The sequence below is a fragment of the Calypte anna genome, chromosome Z, assembly GCF_003957555.1.
Source record: "Calypte anna isolate BGI_N300 chromosome Z, bCalAnn1_v1.p, whole genome shotgun sequence".
NCBI lineage: Eukaryota > Metazoa > Chordata > Aves > Apodiformes > Trochilidae > Calypte > Calypte anna.
The window spans coordinates 31,982,353-31,998,998 of NC_044274.1; the positions used below are offsets into that span (position 1 = coordinate 31,982,353).

The window sequence follows — 16,646 nt, forward strand, 5'->3', positions numbered from 1 at the left end:
TGAATTGACCATCTGTTCACTGACTTTGCATCAGCTGGACTTGTCATCATCAATGTCCACTTATCCCACCCATATGTTATCAATCTGGTGATAGGTAGACTTAAGAAAACTGTTAGGATCTTTGGTAAACAAAGGTACACAATGCTAATTTTTTCTCCTTTGTCCACAGTGCCCATCACCTCAACAAAGAAAACTAAGAGCTTGGTCAAGAACAATTTATCTTTGATTCTAAAGTTACACTGTTACTTTATTGTCCTTCACATGTCTAGAAATTATTTATAAGAGGATTTGTTCCATGAACATGCGAGGCTGTAATGAACAGTAAGGCTGACTGGACTCTAGTTACCTGTGTCCTCCTTCACACCTTTTGAGAAGATGAGTAGCATTTGCCTTTTCTAGTCATCAAGAAGGTCACCAAATTGCCAAGACTTTTTGATGATTAAAATTATAATGGCTTCACAATGTCATTGGCAATTGTTTCAGTGGCACTGACCAGCTGCTTCAACACCCTCAAGTGCTCCTCAGACCCTTTCTTACCTTATTGTGGATATTGTTTCTCTTTTTCATATTCTGCTAGGAAGTGGGAAACCTAAGAGTAAGTTTTACCATTAAAGACAACAGAAAAAAGACCTTGCTCATATAAGTTCCTCAAAGTATTTTCACTAGGTCCCCTGTCAAATTGACCAGTGCTCTCATTTTCTCCCTAGCCTCCCAGCCTTCTTTTTTCTATTGAAACTTTTTTTTTCCCACTTCATCCTCTTTGATAGTTTTAACTACATGTGAGATCTAGAGTCTAGATTTTCTAACTGAATTCCTAGACATGCAAGTAATATTTTTGTATTTCCCTCCAAATTGCAGCAAACCCTGCTTCTACTTTTCTTCTACTTTTTTTTTTTTTTGTGTTTTCACTCACATAGGAGCTCCATGTTTATGTTTGAAGGATTTCTGCCACAGTTGATTAACTAGTTTGATATTGTTAGAGACTGTCTCTATGCCCTTTAGAGTTCTTGAAAAATATCCAGCCCTTTTGCTCTCCAAGGCTATTCCATCAAAACAGATCCTGAACAGACCAACACTAGCTCTTTCTTTCTTGCTCTCTCTCTCTGGATCATAAATGTCTTGATCTCATTTTTGCTGTAACTAAAGCTGTCCTTGACCTTCATATTTGTGACCATTTCTTCCTTGTCTAGAGATATCAGGTGCAACACAACACCTCTCCTAACTGATTCATTGATGACCTGAATTGAAAAAGGGCCTTCAATACTTTCTGAAATCTTCAGGACAGCTTGACAAATTGGATTGTTGTACCTAAAAACTATTTTTTGTCTTATTTGTCTTTAGTTGGGACTAAAAACATGTTTGTATCATGGGCACCTTGTACCATAACCAAACATATTGGATCTAAGCTCAGTCAATCAATCTGTTTACACCTTGATTCCATTAATTGCTTTGGAACTCTTGCTTGGGTCATACTTTATCCCAATTTTTGGTTATGCTTTTGCATATGCTTTAAAAAAAGTAACACTGCACAGAAGTATTTCTTTTCAGTTGCAACACCATGCCGAATAAGAAGAGCTTTTGCTTACAGTCTTCCACCCACAAAGTTTACAATATCTAGAGATTATCAAAACTCAGTCTACTTTTGGAATATATAAATTTTTCATTCAAATATTTTTTTTCAATGCCATGTTTTCTGCTTCTTTCAGGCTGCCCTAGCAGTGGAAACATTTCTGAATGTAATACCTTATATGGTGGCTTTCAAGGATGCATGCGACTCATTTCCATTGATAACAAAGCTGTGGATATTATTTCAGTTCAGCAAAATGTTTCTGGAAATTTCAGTGACATTCAGATAGATTTATGTGGCATTATAGACAGGTAAGAAAATAAAATTTACTCATTTATTTATTTATTTTAATATTTTGTTTCCAATACTGGCTTGTTGACAAAGTATAGAACGCTTCAAAATTGCACCCTTTGTTTTGTAAGAATTCCAAAGTCTAGAATAAATATAGTGCACATTGCACGGGAAGTAGATTTCCATACTCTGTAAATAAAATTAGAGTAACAGGTATAAAAATTATTTGATGTTTCCAACAAATTTTAAATGCCTTTCTTTTCAAGTAAAGCTATAGACACAGACACTCTTCTGTGACATATAGTCCTGTTTACCCCTTGAAATGACATGTTACTTAAAAGACAATATTGTGTTTATATTCTAGCCATCCAGAAAGACAGTAGATTGTATTCATCACGGTGTGTGAGAATCTTTTTTTAGGCTATGGTCAGAACTAGTCTCATAATTTACAACAGCTGGTATTAGCATCTATGTAAAAGAGTCACTAGTTTAAATGGCCCCCTTCTGGGGGGGGGGCGGGGGGGGGCGGGGAGAGACCATATACCTTCCCTTAAAAAGATCAAAATGTGTGATGGAAAGATATTGCTGTAATTCAGTGCAGAGAGGACATAGGATGAACCAAAATGAATGTTTCAGAACACCAAAAGCTGCTGAGAAGAGGTAGAACAGAAAGAAATAGGCAATGGAAGGATAAATTTTCTGCTGCAGTCACAACCATCTGTGCAAGTCAGTTTTAATCCACAAACATCTGCACCAAGCAGAAGGGATGTACTGAAGTGACACAACAGGCAGGGGAAATACATTCCTGTAAATATTTCTGCTCCACTACCTAAATTTCTAGTCCTCAAAAGCTTGAGCTAAAAAAGTCTGTTTTTAAATTAGAAAATTTTTCAAAATTACACTCTTTGGGGTAGTGAAGGCAGAAATTTGCTTCAAGACCACATTCACTTTCCAGTTCAGTCATACAGTCATATTTCTGTACCATGCTTTCCACTCATAGAGATTATCCAAGTTATTATTTTGAAGAAAGTCGCAATGCTTTGTAGGTCAAATATAAAAACAATACTGGTGCTTTTAGTTCTTTATTTAATTGTTTATACATATTCATAGAAATGACCAAAAGCAGGTTAAAAAATACACATAGAGTGCGACCTTTTTTTAGAGTGTAATGTGTACTTTCAGTAATGCAGTTGGTAATATGTTGTTCTTTCTGCTAATTCATCCCTTACTGAGTCTATCTTGACTTTGCAATAGGCAGTACAGAGTTCAGCCTCAGTTAAAACTTTGCCATTTTACTTTATAAAGATTTGTATCTGGGATGAAGCATACATCTATATTTGGTTTTATCTTTCCACACCCTTCTTCCTTCAACAAGTTTTCTTACTTTTTTAATTTCACTGCCTCTTTTCTCTCCTCTCTGGCAGAGGCACTCCCTTCTAGCTTCTAAAGCACTGTACCGTTGCTGCTTTTTCAACACTGGAGTTGAACTTACTCCTATTGCACTGCTTGCTTTTTTGGCTCTGTTAAAGAGACAGAATAAGGAATAGAATCAGGTAAAAAGAATGTAATGTGAAGACCTGCATATTCTTAGTCAAACACATTAAATGAGATATAAGCAAAACTGTAGTGGAAAACATCACTAAATTGGTTCATAATATAATTTATGACAATGACTGTCTCAGATATACCATCAATTTTTCAATATCTGATAAAACTGGAGATGAATCATGAGTTTTTAAAAAGAAGTTTGTGTAAGTAAATACACATAATCACTCTGTCATAATATTTTGCAGAAGATTAGGGTTGGAAGGGACCTCAAAAGATCATCTAGCCTACCCCCTCACCGTGTCAGAGCAGGGTCACCTACACCAGGTCACATAAAACACATCCATATGGGGTTTGAATGTCACCAGAGAAGGGAACTCTGCAACCTCCATGGGCAGCCTGTTGCAATGATCTGTCACCCTTACAGTGAAGAAATTTTTACTTATATTTATATGGAACCTCCTATGCTCAAGCTTGTTCTCATTACTCTTGTCCTATCATTGCACATAATTGAAAAGGGCCTGGCTCCTTCCTTCTGGCACTTGCCCTTTACATCTCTATAAACATTAATAAGGTCACCCCTCATTCTACTCTTCTCCAAGCTGAACAGACCCAGCTCCCTCAGCTTTTCCTCATAAGGGAGGAGTTCCATTCCCTTCATCATCTTGGAGGCTCCCCACTGGACTCTCTCCAGCAGTTCCCTGTCCTTTAACCAAGGGGTCCAGAAATGGACAGAATATTCCAGATGTGGCCTTACCAGGGCAGAGCAGAGGGGCAGGAGTACCTCTCTTGACCTACTAATCCATCCCCCTTCTAATGCACCCCAGGATGCCATTGGCGTTCTTGGACGCAAGGGCACATTGCTGGCTCAAGCTTATCCTTCAGTCCGCCAGCAATTCCAGGTCCCTTTCTTCTTCGCTGTTGTCCAACAGCTCAGTCCTCAACCTATACTGGTACTTGGGGTTGTTCTTGCCCACATGCAAGACTTTACAATTGCCCTTGTTGTAATTCATGAAATTTCTCCCTGCTCAACTCTCCAGCCTGTCTAGTTCTCTCTGAATGGCAGCACAGCGTTCTGGGTGTCAGCCACTCTTCCCAGCTTTGTGTCATCACAAACTTGCTGAGAAGACAGTCTGTCCCATCATCAAGGCCATTGATAAAGACGTTGAACAGGACTGGACCCAACATTGATCCCTGGGGGACTCAGATAGTTACAAGTCTCCATCTGGACTCTGCATCGTTGATCACCACTCTTTGGGCACTATTGAGTAGCCAGTTCTCAATCCGTCGCACTGTCCACTCTTCTATTCCACATTTCCTGAGCTTGCTCACAAGGATATTATGGGAGACTGTGACAAAAGCCTTGCTAAGGTCAAGGTAGGCTACATCCACTGGTATCCCTGCATCTACCCATTCAGTCACAACATCATAGAAGGCTATGAGATTAGTCAAGCATGTTTTCCCCTTAGTAAATCCATGCGTACTGTTCTTCTTTTCCATGTGCTTAGTAGATGACCTCCAGAATGAGACACACCACCATTTTTCCAGGGACGGAGGTGAGGCTAACTGGTCTGTAGTTGTCTGGATTATCCTTCTTGCCTTTCTGAAAGCTGGAGTGGCCTTGGCTTTCCCTCATTCCTCAAGCACCTCTTCTATTTGCCATGATCTCTTAAAAAAGATGGAGGGTATTAGGGCAATAACATCAGCCAGCTCTCTCAACACTCTTGGGTGGATCCCATCAGGGCCACAGACTTCCCTTCTCAAGGCTTTCTCTCTGGGTCTGGCATTCACAAGGGTTAGTCACCAGGAGTAAAGACTGAAGCAAATAAGGTATTCAGTAACTCTGCTTTTTTTTTTTTTTTTTTTTTTTTTTTTTTTTTTTTTTAAGTACTGCATGATTAGAGGTTAGATTTGTATTGGAACTTCCTCATATTTTTATCTTGCCAGTTTGTATCATCCTTATTTTATGTCAGTATCTTATTTTAAGTGAATACCACTGCCACCTCTTCTGGGTTATTTTCAGTATGAACTTCCATAAGTCACCTACACTTCCCAGCTTCATTCTTTTTCAATTTTTTTAAATTTTTTTTTTTTACATTTTTACCTCCTTTTATTTCTATTTTATGCTATTCTCATAGTTCATACATACTATATGTTACTTCCCATGATCAATGATAGCAAAGAAAATAGTTCTTATAGAAGGTTTTTGTTTGGTTGGTTTTATTTTCTCTAACATTTGCCAATGTTAATTTGCATCTTTTTATGTTTTGACAGTTGCACCTTTCTTTCAGTAGCTCTGCCAGGTTTAGTTTCCAGTTCTCAACAAGCTTATCATATCTTCTCCTAATTTACTAAAATAAAATTTTCATCCACCGATTTCCATCAGTTTCATTCCACTCATTTTCAAAATAGAGTGTTTCTAAAAAGCCTTCATGTCCTTGTGCTAGCTTGCTCCAGAGACTGTTTCTTTTCAGTTTCTTCACATGATCTCATTCCATTTGATATTTGCAGTGCACCATCTGGAAAAAAACTCCATGTTTCTCATTAAACTAACACCTCATCTCACCATCAATCCATGTAAGTAGGGTACATTCTTCTTTACCAGTATGAAAATTGCTTACGTGTATTAAATAATTCCTAGTAGGCAATTTGTATTATCCTGTGGACCGTATCATTTGAGATATGAGACATTTGAGATTTTCTGTTATTGTGCTCCCAATGTTAAATATACCACTTACAGGACAAACAAACTACTTCTTTGTCTTGAACTCTATGGGTGTCTTTCCATCTCCAATTCCAACCAGGGAAGCATGACCCAGACACTAGAGCTGTTGGTGGGTTTTGTAGTAAAAACAATGGATCAATGAGTGTAATAACTTTGGGCTTTTAACATACATGAAAACAAAATTTTAAAAAGTGGTCTGTATTTATATGCCATGATAAATAAACTTCAAATAATTCTATTGAGTCCATTCTTTATCTCATACATATATGGGTAAACCTTGGCTGTACATCAGGTGCCCCCTAAAGCTGCTCTATCACTCCTTCTCCTCACTGGGCAGGTGGAGAACAATATGATGAAAGGCTCATGAATCAAGGTAAGGACAGGGAGGGAGCACCCACCAATTATTTTCACAGGCTAAACTGATTCATCATGGGAAATTATGCTAATTTATTAGAAGTTAAATCAGAGTAGCATAATGAGATCTATAATACCTTCCTTCACTCCTCCCTTCCTGGGATTGACTTCTCTCCCCATTTCTCTACTTCCTACCCCATGGTAGTGCAGGAAGTTGGGGAATAGAGTTGAAAGTCAGTTCATGATGTTGTTTTCACCACTACTTCATCCTCAGAGGAGAAAATTCCTCACACACTTCCCCTGCTCCAGTATGGGGTCCCTTGCACAGGAGACAAATTCTTCATGAACTTCCCCAACATGAGTCCTTCTATGGGCTGCAGTTCTTCACAGAGTGATCCAGCATGTGTCCCTCCCATGACTTGCAGTCCTTCTGGAAAAGACTTCTCCCGTGTATTTCACCCATGGGACAACACGACCTGCCAGAAAACCTGCTCAATGTTGACTTCTTTCTCCATAAGTACATAGGTCCTGCCAGAAATCTGGACCAATGCAGGTCCCTCATGGGGACACAGGCTCCTTTAAGCATCCACCTGTTCCAGAGTGAATGGACTATGGGCTATAGGTGAATGTGTTCCACCATTATTGTCCATGGGCTGTAGGCTTGCAATCATAGTCTTCAGGTTGCAGGGGAATCTCTGCTCTGGCTCCTGTACTCATCTACCCCCTTCTTTACTGAATTTGGTGTCTGCAGGGTTGTTTTTCTCACATATTCTCAGCTCTGTCCAGCTGCAATTGTACAGATTTTTATTTTAAATATATTTTTTAATATTTTATTTCAAATATTTTATTTTATAATTTATTTTATTTTATTTATTTTACATTATTATTTATTTTTCCTCTTAAATACATTCTCACATAGGTGCTAACACTTCAGATGGTATTAACATGGACAGCCTTGGACAACAGTGGGTCCATCTTTGATTCAGCGGGTAGTGGTTCTCTCAGACAAAGGGGAAGCTTCTAGCATCCTCTCACAGAAGCTATTCCTGTAGCCACCTTGACACAAAGTCATGCCATGAAAAATCAATAACTATATATATTTAACATGCAAAGGGTATTCTTTACTTTCCATATTTACTGTCCCCATTTTCAGATGGTTGGCTAGTCATTCATTTATTCATTGAAGTATAATTTTTCAGTTTGAAACAAAAATATCCTCTTTTAAACAAAAAAGAAAATCCCCTACTATTTTCCTATTTTTTATTTTCTCCATTCTCTCTGCTTTCCAGTTCCTCCTCTAATGCTTGAGTTATTTTGACTTTTGAGTCATTGCTCTTCCCATGATCCTGCATTTAGGCTTTTCATTGTATAATATCTTCCTATTGTCCTTTTACTTCGGTATGCAAATAACTATCTTAATATATTTTTCCTTAATATTTTTTCTCAGTTCTTTTATCAATATATATTAGTATAATAACTACCAATTATGTGTAAAAAATTAGACAGAATAACTTTAAAAGACAGAGTGTCATTCTAAATGATTTTTAGAGGTAGCAGATTTCGTTTCTGAGGACTGCCTGTGACAATCACCTCCCTTGGCCGGCTGGCAGTGCCATGTTTGATGCACCCCAGGACTCAGTTGTCCCTCCTGGCTATCAGGGCACACTGTTGGCTCATGTTCAATTTGCCATGGACCAGAGCCCCCAGATCCCTTTCTGCTGGGCTGCTCTCCAGCCTCTCGTTCCCCAGGCTGTATAAATAGCCAGAGTTACCATGTCCCCAGTGCAAAATCCGACACTTCTCCTGGTTAAACTTCACAAAATTGGCAATTGCCCAGCATTACAATCTGTCTAGATCCCCCTGAAGGGACTCTCGGCCATCAGGAGTGTTAACCACTCCTTCTAATTTGGTGTCATCTGCAAACTTAATAGGTAAGCCTTCAAGTCATTCATCTAAATAATTTATGAATATGTTAAAGAGAACAGTCCCTAAAATAGATCCCTGTGGAACCCGACTAGTCACTGGTGACCAAGCGGATGTGACTCCATTTACTATTACTTGACCCATCAGCCAATTGGTTACCCTTTGCATTTTGAGCTATTCCAGCTTGATGATAAACATATTACTTAGAAGGATGTTGTGAGAAACACTGTCATAGGCCTTTCCAAAATCCAGAAAGATTACATAACTGGCTTCCCTTGATCAACTAGGGGAGTTACCTTCTCAAAGAAATAAATCAATTTAGTTAAGCAGAACCTTCCCCTAACAAACCCATGTTGGCTGGGACCAATTATTATGTTGGTTTTAAGGTGTTTCTCAATAGCTCCCAGAATAATCTTTTCCATAATCATTCCAGTCACTGAGGTGAGATTAATGGGTCTGTAGTTACCAGGGTCATCCCTGCTGCCCTTTCTGAAGACTGGGACACCATCTGCCAAATTCCAGTCAACTGATACCTCTCCAGATTCCCAAGAGTACTGAAAAATCATTGAGATAGTTTTTGCTATGACCTCTGCCAGCACATATTTTGCTATGACCTCCCACACAAGTTCAGGGCTGATTGGGAGATTATCATTTGCACAGTCATGGTTCACAACTCAGGGCTCTAGCGGTGCTCAAGCCCACCATCACTGTTAAAAACAGATGTGAAGAAATCATTAAACATTTCTGTTTTCTTTATATCCCTATTTATGAGGTGTCCATGATCATCAAGCAACAGGTCAGTGTTGTATCTGGCCTCTCTTTTGCTACTAACATATCTAAGTAAGTCTTTTTTATTATCTTTCACAATGCAGACCAGCTTTCACTTCTTCCATACAGTGGCAAACAGGATCCATAAAGTCCTCCCTTGTTGTCTGTCCTTTCTTCCACTGGCCATACACTTTCCTTTTGTGTCTTAGTTCTAGTAGAAGATCTCTACTCAACTAGGATGGCCTTCTACTTTGCCTGCTTGACTTCCAGCATTTTGGAGTCACCTTGTTGTCTGCTCTTAAGGGGTGCTGCTTAAAAAGTGACCAGCATTGCTGGACTACAGCACCCTGAAAAACATTTTCCCAGGAGACCTTACCAAGCAGTTCCTCAAGCAAACTGAAGTCTGCTTTCCCTCATGTCCAGAGCTGCAGTCTTACTGTCAGTTTTCCTCCTATTACCATCTACGTTAAACTCAACTGCTTCATGGTCACTGTGGACAAGGCCACTTCACCCACAAGACCTTCTCTATTGCAAGTAACAAATCAAGGAAAACACCTCTCCTGGTTGGTTCATTCAACACCTGTGCCATAAAGTTATCATCCGTATAGTTTAGAAATCTTCTGGACCTGCTTGTACCAGCTATGTCATGCTCCCAGTTGATATCATGTAAATTGAAGCCCCCACAAGGACATATGTAGATGACGTGGAGGCATCCTGTAGTTCCTTAAAGAATGAGTCAACAGTTTCCTCATCCTGACTGGGTGGTCTATAGCAAATTCCCATGATGACATCTATTTTAAATATTTTGCCCTTTGATCCTCACTCTCAACTGTGTCATTACCAGCTATAAGCTCCATGCATTCCAGCCCTTCCACTATATACAGTGCCACTCCCCCACTACTCCTGCCCTGTCTATCCATCCTGAAAAGCCTGTAACCATCCATCATGGCACATCAGTCACAGGACTCATCCCACCAGGTTTCACTAATGCCAGTAATATCATATCTCTGTGATTGAGCCAAGGCTTCTAGCTCCTCCTATTTGTTCCTTGTGCTATATGCATTCATACAGAAGCCCTTCTAATGTGGTTCATTGTGCCCACCTCTTTGTGGTGCAGATTTAAGGGTCTCACTAGGACACAGTTCCTCAGATACTGACAGTCCTTCCAAGTGCTCATCACTGACTGGCCTGCTATTGCTCTTTCCTCCCTTCAAATCTAATTTAAAGCCCTAGTAATCCACCTACCTTTTTAGCAAAAATTCTTCTTTTACATGAGGTGCATGCTATCAGGCATCACTAGACTCGATGAAGAATAGACCATCCCGTGGTCAAAAACCTAAAATTCTGCCTATAGTACCAGCCTTGGAGCTGCATGTTCATCAGCTGGAATTGCCTATGCCATTCATTCAATCAATATTCTTCCCTGATACTGAAAGGACTGAAGAAAATACCACCTGGACACCTGACTCTTTAACCAACCATGCCTAGGCTTGGCAATCTCTTTTGATTGCTTTAGGATTTCTTCTTGCCATCTCTTAACCACCAGTGTGAAAAAACATTGGTGGGTAATAGTCTGAGAACTTTATCAAACTAGGGAGTTTTGTGGGGATGTCTCTTGCCTTCACTCCAGAGAGACAGCAGACTTCCCTGAGAGTTGGGTCTGCTCAGGAGGAAGTCACCAATGACAACTACCCTTCTTTACCCCTCTTTTTAAACTTATATGGGTCGTGGTGATGGATGGGGGAGGCTGCCTAGATTACCCCTTCATTCACTTTCACATCCAATTGCAGGGCTTCATACCTGTTGTCCTGGTGCCCTAGGAGGGGCACTTGGGGAATTGAGGAAGGCTGAGAAGAGATTCTTCTACCATACCTACAATTACCTACCAAGAGTTACATCTTTCCATGTATTGACAGCAGTACAAAAAACAAATAAAAAAACATACAAAAAACCGCAATAGAAGACACTAGCATCAGGAAGGTTTTAAAATTTTGATTGAAGACTGAAAAAAAAAAATGAATGAAAATTACAGCAGTTAGTTATTCTTTTCAAAATATCTTTTAGCTGTAGTTTCAAACCATGATAAGCAGTTTGTACACAAAATATATATTGAGTAGATAATTGGCATCTGTTCTTATTTTTTCCTTCTATGTCAAAAATATACTTATGATCTGGATCATTGTTCTCCGCTAGAGATTATAGTTTATGATTATTACTGGCCTGCTGTCTTAGTTTTAAATTATATATAATTTTCAGATGCTGTACACTTAAAAGGGTATTATCAAGGAATATGTGATAAATGCTTAATCAGCTGTTTTACTTTCTGGTTGAAGCAGACATTGTGATGAATCCAAAAAGGCAGTGAGGAAGGCAGGCAGGCAGGAAGGCAGGCAGGAAGGCAGGAAGAAAGGAAGGGAGGGAGGAAGAAAGGAAGAAAGGAAGGAAGGGAGGAAGGCAGGCAGGAAGGCAGGCAGGAAGGCAGGCAGGGAGGCAGGCAGGGAGGCAGGAAGGCAGGCAGGCAGGCAGGCAGGCAGGCAGGCAGGCAGGCAGGCAGGAAGGCAGGAAGGCAGGAAGGCAGGAAGGCAGGAAGGCAGGAAGGCAGGAAGGCAGGAAGGCAGGAAGGCAGGAAGGCAGGAAGGCAGGAAGGCAGGAAGGCAGGAAGGAAGGAAGGAAGGAAGGAAGGAAGGAAGGAAGGAAGGAAGGAAGGAAGGAAGGAAGGAAGGAAGGAAGGAAGGAAGGAGGTTGAACCTCATGGTTATATTTTTATGTGTATGGGATGGAATACTCTGTTTGGTCAATCTTGGTCATTTATCTTGTCTGTTCCTCCCTAAAGGAGGGTTGCTGGTGTGACTTCTTTATGCCTTTTCTCCTTCTGAAGGGCAAAATGTTCCTCAGAACAGCAGTGGCCTTGGTTCTGCACACCAGTCTCTAGCAGTAACTTTAAACACTGAACGCTATCAGTCCTAGAAGTAGACACTGACTGAGAAGATTGCTGTTAATTTTCAGCAAGCGCAGCTACTTAAAAGCTGAAAGCAAAATTACAAGATAGAAACCAGGACAATTAGTAATATTTTTATTTTAAGCTTTGTTTCCTCAAAGAATGCACTGTTCTAAAACAAGGTAGGGTTGCAACTTATAAAGTAATCATAGTTTCTCTCTGATGTAGATACTGCCTAGTGCCTATTTTCTATTGTGCATTCTGAAACAGAGGGAAGATGTAAAATTTTATGTTAAAAGATTGAAATTATACTCTAAATTGATTTAATTTCTACTAAAGTTGCTGTAAGAGTCATCAATTTCATCTAAACTTCCTATCTTGCAAACACTATTAAGAAGATTAATTAATATGAACAAGGAGTCAGTAGAAGCATAGACATGTAAATAACTTGCAATTTAGAGATAAGGATATCTTTTTTAAAAAGCAATCAAATAAGAAAAGCTACCACTGAAATACATGCAAGCAGAGCAGCTGTTAGAGTATACATGGAAAATAGTGAATTCTACTTATATTACTTTATTTATAATAACTGATGTCTAGTCATACCCACAGGAATTAAAATCAAGCATTTATCTGAAGAAATATTGCTATATCCATGTATACATTTCCTTCAAAATACTTAATATAAAAAAAATTTTAAGCCTAGTGCCTAATGTTCATTTTTACATTCCAAACCACAGCTCTTTTAGACATATGTCATCTACAGACTTGTCTTAGAATAACATTCTATGAATCACACAATAGATACAGGATCAGCTCTTTCACTGACAAAAATGTCATTACTTTTATTGAAAATATCACTTATTTCACCTGCTACTTTTTTTTTTTGTTATGTTTTTTGCTTGTTTATTTTCTTTTTGTCCTTTTTTCCCCCCTTCCCTTTTCTGAAAATCTCTGCTTATTCTGGTTTATGAAAGGAAGATGAAATAATTTGAGAGTCAGGTGCAGTGAATGTATAAAGGCTCTGAACATGTGTGAACTGATGGACTTTCTACAATCCTACTTTATTACTCTCCTAAAATTTCTTGAATTAATTGAAAAGTATTTTAAAATCCTGTGACAGGAATATTGGGGAAGATGAAGGAAAATTATCTTAATTTTCTAGTAATTATTTTAATATATCTCCCCTAATGAGCTTGAAAACTTTTACTATGCTATTATACTTCTTTCCCATGATTTTTTATTCCTTGATAAATAGAGATGACATAAAAGAAAATATAAATTATATTTATTTTTTCATTTTAGGTGCTCACCTAATTACTGTGAGCATGGTGGTGAATGCTCACAGTCCTGGAACAGCTTTTACTGTAACTGTGCCTATTCTGGCTACAGAGGAGCTACTTGCCATATTCGTAAGTCTAAGACTTTCTGAGAATTTTTATTTTTTTTTTTAAATTATTTTCTCCACAAAAAATGTATTTATATTGATCACTCATATCAGAAGACTTTTCAGTCATGTAAGCTGGTTCAAGGTAGAGGACCTGAGAATTTGAAATACATAGCAGCAAAAGCTCATTGGAAGTTCCAATATTTATTTCTTTCAGTTTCACATTTTTCATAATTTATACAAGATAGTTAGTAATATCCTCTTCCATCTGTATAATGCCTCTTTTTGAATCACCAAATCATATAGAATTTTTTAAAATTTATCTTTATGCACCACAACATGTTCTAGGAATCAAAATAAATCGCTCTGACTATTATATGCTTCTAACAACTGGAAAACTTTATGAATCTTTGCAGCTTAATAAAGTATTGCTAAAATCACAAAAGATTGCTCTAATGATAAGATAAATCATTGTCTTTATAAACTGTCCTTATAAGGATATACAATCGTCCTTGGCAGATTTTATGAAGAGAATGTGTCTACAAACTTTTTTTTGCTTTCATTTTAGAAGACTGCCTATTAAATCTTCCTTGTAGACAGTCAACAGTACTGTTACTTCTGTAATTCTTTAATTGTAAAGAACACAGTGGCCTAAGTAACAATTAAAAAGAAATTATAAGAAAGAAAGCGTACCTATAATACAGATATTTTTTAATACCACAGTACAAAATATAAAAGCATGGCAAGCCCAAAGTGAAGATGAAGGTGATTTGGTTAATTATAGTTTGGAAATGTATATTTTGAATCAACTGATGAGGATGACAGATGGAAGCCATCATTTCCTGATGACTCAGAGACTCCATGAGGAATATGATGAGTTACTGAATTCTTATTACTTTTCAAATATTTATCTAAAAGCTTTTCAGAACAGTTGTTTATAATTAATAAAGTGCTGTATTTATGGGCAGGAAATGGAAGACTCTCAGTACTGGATTTTTGTTTGTTTGTGGTTTTTTTGGTTTTGTTTTTTAATTGAGTTCTTCAGTTATTTCAGCCTTAAGATAATTTTTGGCCATGTTATCACACTTCTTCGTAATTTCAAAATAAATTTTAAAGTGCCCCTTGAATTCTCAAAGCAATATTCTTTTTATTATAACCCTAGGAGTTACTAATCTTAAAATATTTGTGTTCAAACTGTCAGGATCAGAACATAATGAAAAGCTGAATCTCTTTTTTTCATGTTTAAATTTAACTAAGACCATTTACCACAGGGAACCATAAAATTCTATTTGAAATATACATGCATTGTGCATTCTGAATATTTCATAATATAAGCATTCTCAATGAACTGTTTCTTTTTGATAGGTGTTGCCATATAACATCAGTAGTCATCAGGCCAAAAATATGAAGATCAGACTCTTCCAAAAGTAACTTCTTTTTAAAAAACAGACCTCTTTTGTAAAACTGTATTGGTACTTTATGAATTTATTTTTAAATTTTAAGAATCCCTGATTTTACATAGATCAAAATCTAATATATTAATAATTATTATGGATGTATGGTTTTATTTGTATTCAGGTTTTAATTTTTTCCTTAATCTAATGGCTCTTTCTATTTGGCATAGTGTTTCGAGTTTTTATAATAACTGATAGAGCACACAGTCTAATTTTAGCAATGTAATTGTTAAAGTGGAAGTAAAGATAATGCTGTCTAGCAGTGGCACTATCATCAGTAGTTTCTATCACTTTAGAGTGCAGAAGAGGACTCATAAATCTTTTTGATAGTTTTTTTTATCATAAAGAAGACATCATGGACTTTTCTTCAGGCCTTGACTGATATAAGTATACATGACATGGGAGTAAGGAGCTGTCATTTTTTCTGTGCTTATTTAGTGCTTTAACTGTGATATCTGACAAGTCATTTTCCCTCCTCTTTATAAAGAGAAGAAAATAAGAAGTGTGAAAGCAAATAAAGGCCAGAAGAAAATCAGAACACACTACTTACCTTCTGTTGTATATAACAAAAACAACAGCAAAAAAAAAAAAATCTGACTTTTTTCAGGTGGTTAATGTTTGTTTCCTTAAAATCTGATTACCAGGATATAGGTAATACCCTTGGCATTTACATATATTTGACAGAGTTGACAACCATTTGCTGACTCACAGTATATTGTTTTCTCCCTGAAAATTTCAGGATGAAATACAAAATGAAATGCTTGAAAATGTCCCTAGTGGTATCTCCAATAAATAAAATTTAATGTTTAAGCACAGGTGTGCTTTACAAATTCAAATGAAAGTATATTTTGAATTATGTAGTTTATTCTGTATTCTTTAGCAGCAAACACATACAATTTTGTCAAGTTGTCAAGCTCCATGCACTTTTTTTTTTTCATTCCCTGAATAAAATGTAAAATTATGACATTACATTTGTGATGCAATGTGTTCTTTTACAGCCATCTATGAGCAATCATGTGAAGCCTATAAGCACAGAGGAAACACTTCAGGCTTTTACAATATCGATTCAGATGGAAGTGGACCCTTGGAACCGTTTCTTGTATACTGTAATATGACAGGTGAGGTGATAAACATTCTTAAATCACATCTGAGTCTGTATGCATGTTCATTATGTTGAAACATCAGTTATCAAATAAGAAGCCTCTGTAGCTTGTGAATTTAATGTATACATGCACAACCAATGAAGAATTAGAGAAATTACAATAATAGGATTCAGGCTATGAATTCCTGTTGTGCTTTATATCAGTAAGATGTGTTCCGTATGGAGACAATGTCATGATAGATCATTTTTTGGGAAGCAGTTTTGATTTCATAGAAATTACAGCCTCTTGAGAACATTTAAGGAAGTGAGAAATAAGTTATGCTTTGAGAAAAAAATATTGATTTTTCCCAGTAGCATTCTGAAAAATTGTAACTCTCAACCGGTATATGTTATGAGAAATATAAACATTAAACTTATTTTTTCACACTGCAAGTAGATCTTTTGGAGAATGCAAATGCAGCCAATGGGACTCTCTCAGTCTCACTGTCAGAGATTCTGTCTCCTCCTCTGAAAACAGTTATTTGAATGACCATTTATCTCACTAAAAGTTTTAGGTATCATAGTTAGTCAGCAGTCTGCTTTTCAACAAACC

The 16,646-nt window shown here is 37.4% G+C and overlaps 1 protein-coding gene across 1 annotated transcript in view; it reads left to right on the forward strand.

Moving 5' to 3' along the window:
* The window catches only part of LOC103539490 (contactin-associated protein-like 4), a 204,947-nt gene that overhangs the window by 147,578 nt on the left and 40,723 nt on the right, over positions 1 to 16,646 (forward strand). The window contains exons 10-12 of the mRNA XM_008506002.2: positions 1,707 to 1,878; positions 13,417 to 13,523; positions 15,951 to 16,070. Coding sequence (XP_008504224.2) covers positions 1,707 to 1,878; positions 13,417 to 13,523; positions 15,951 to 16,070 — 399 coding nt within the window. The remainder of the gene's footprint in view (positions 1 to 1,706; positions 1,879 to 13,416; positions 13,524 to 15,950; positions 16,071 to 16,646) is intronic.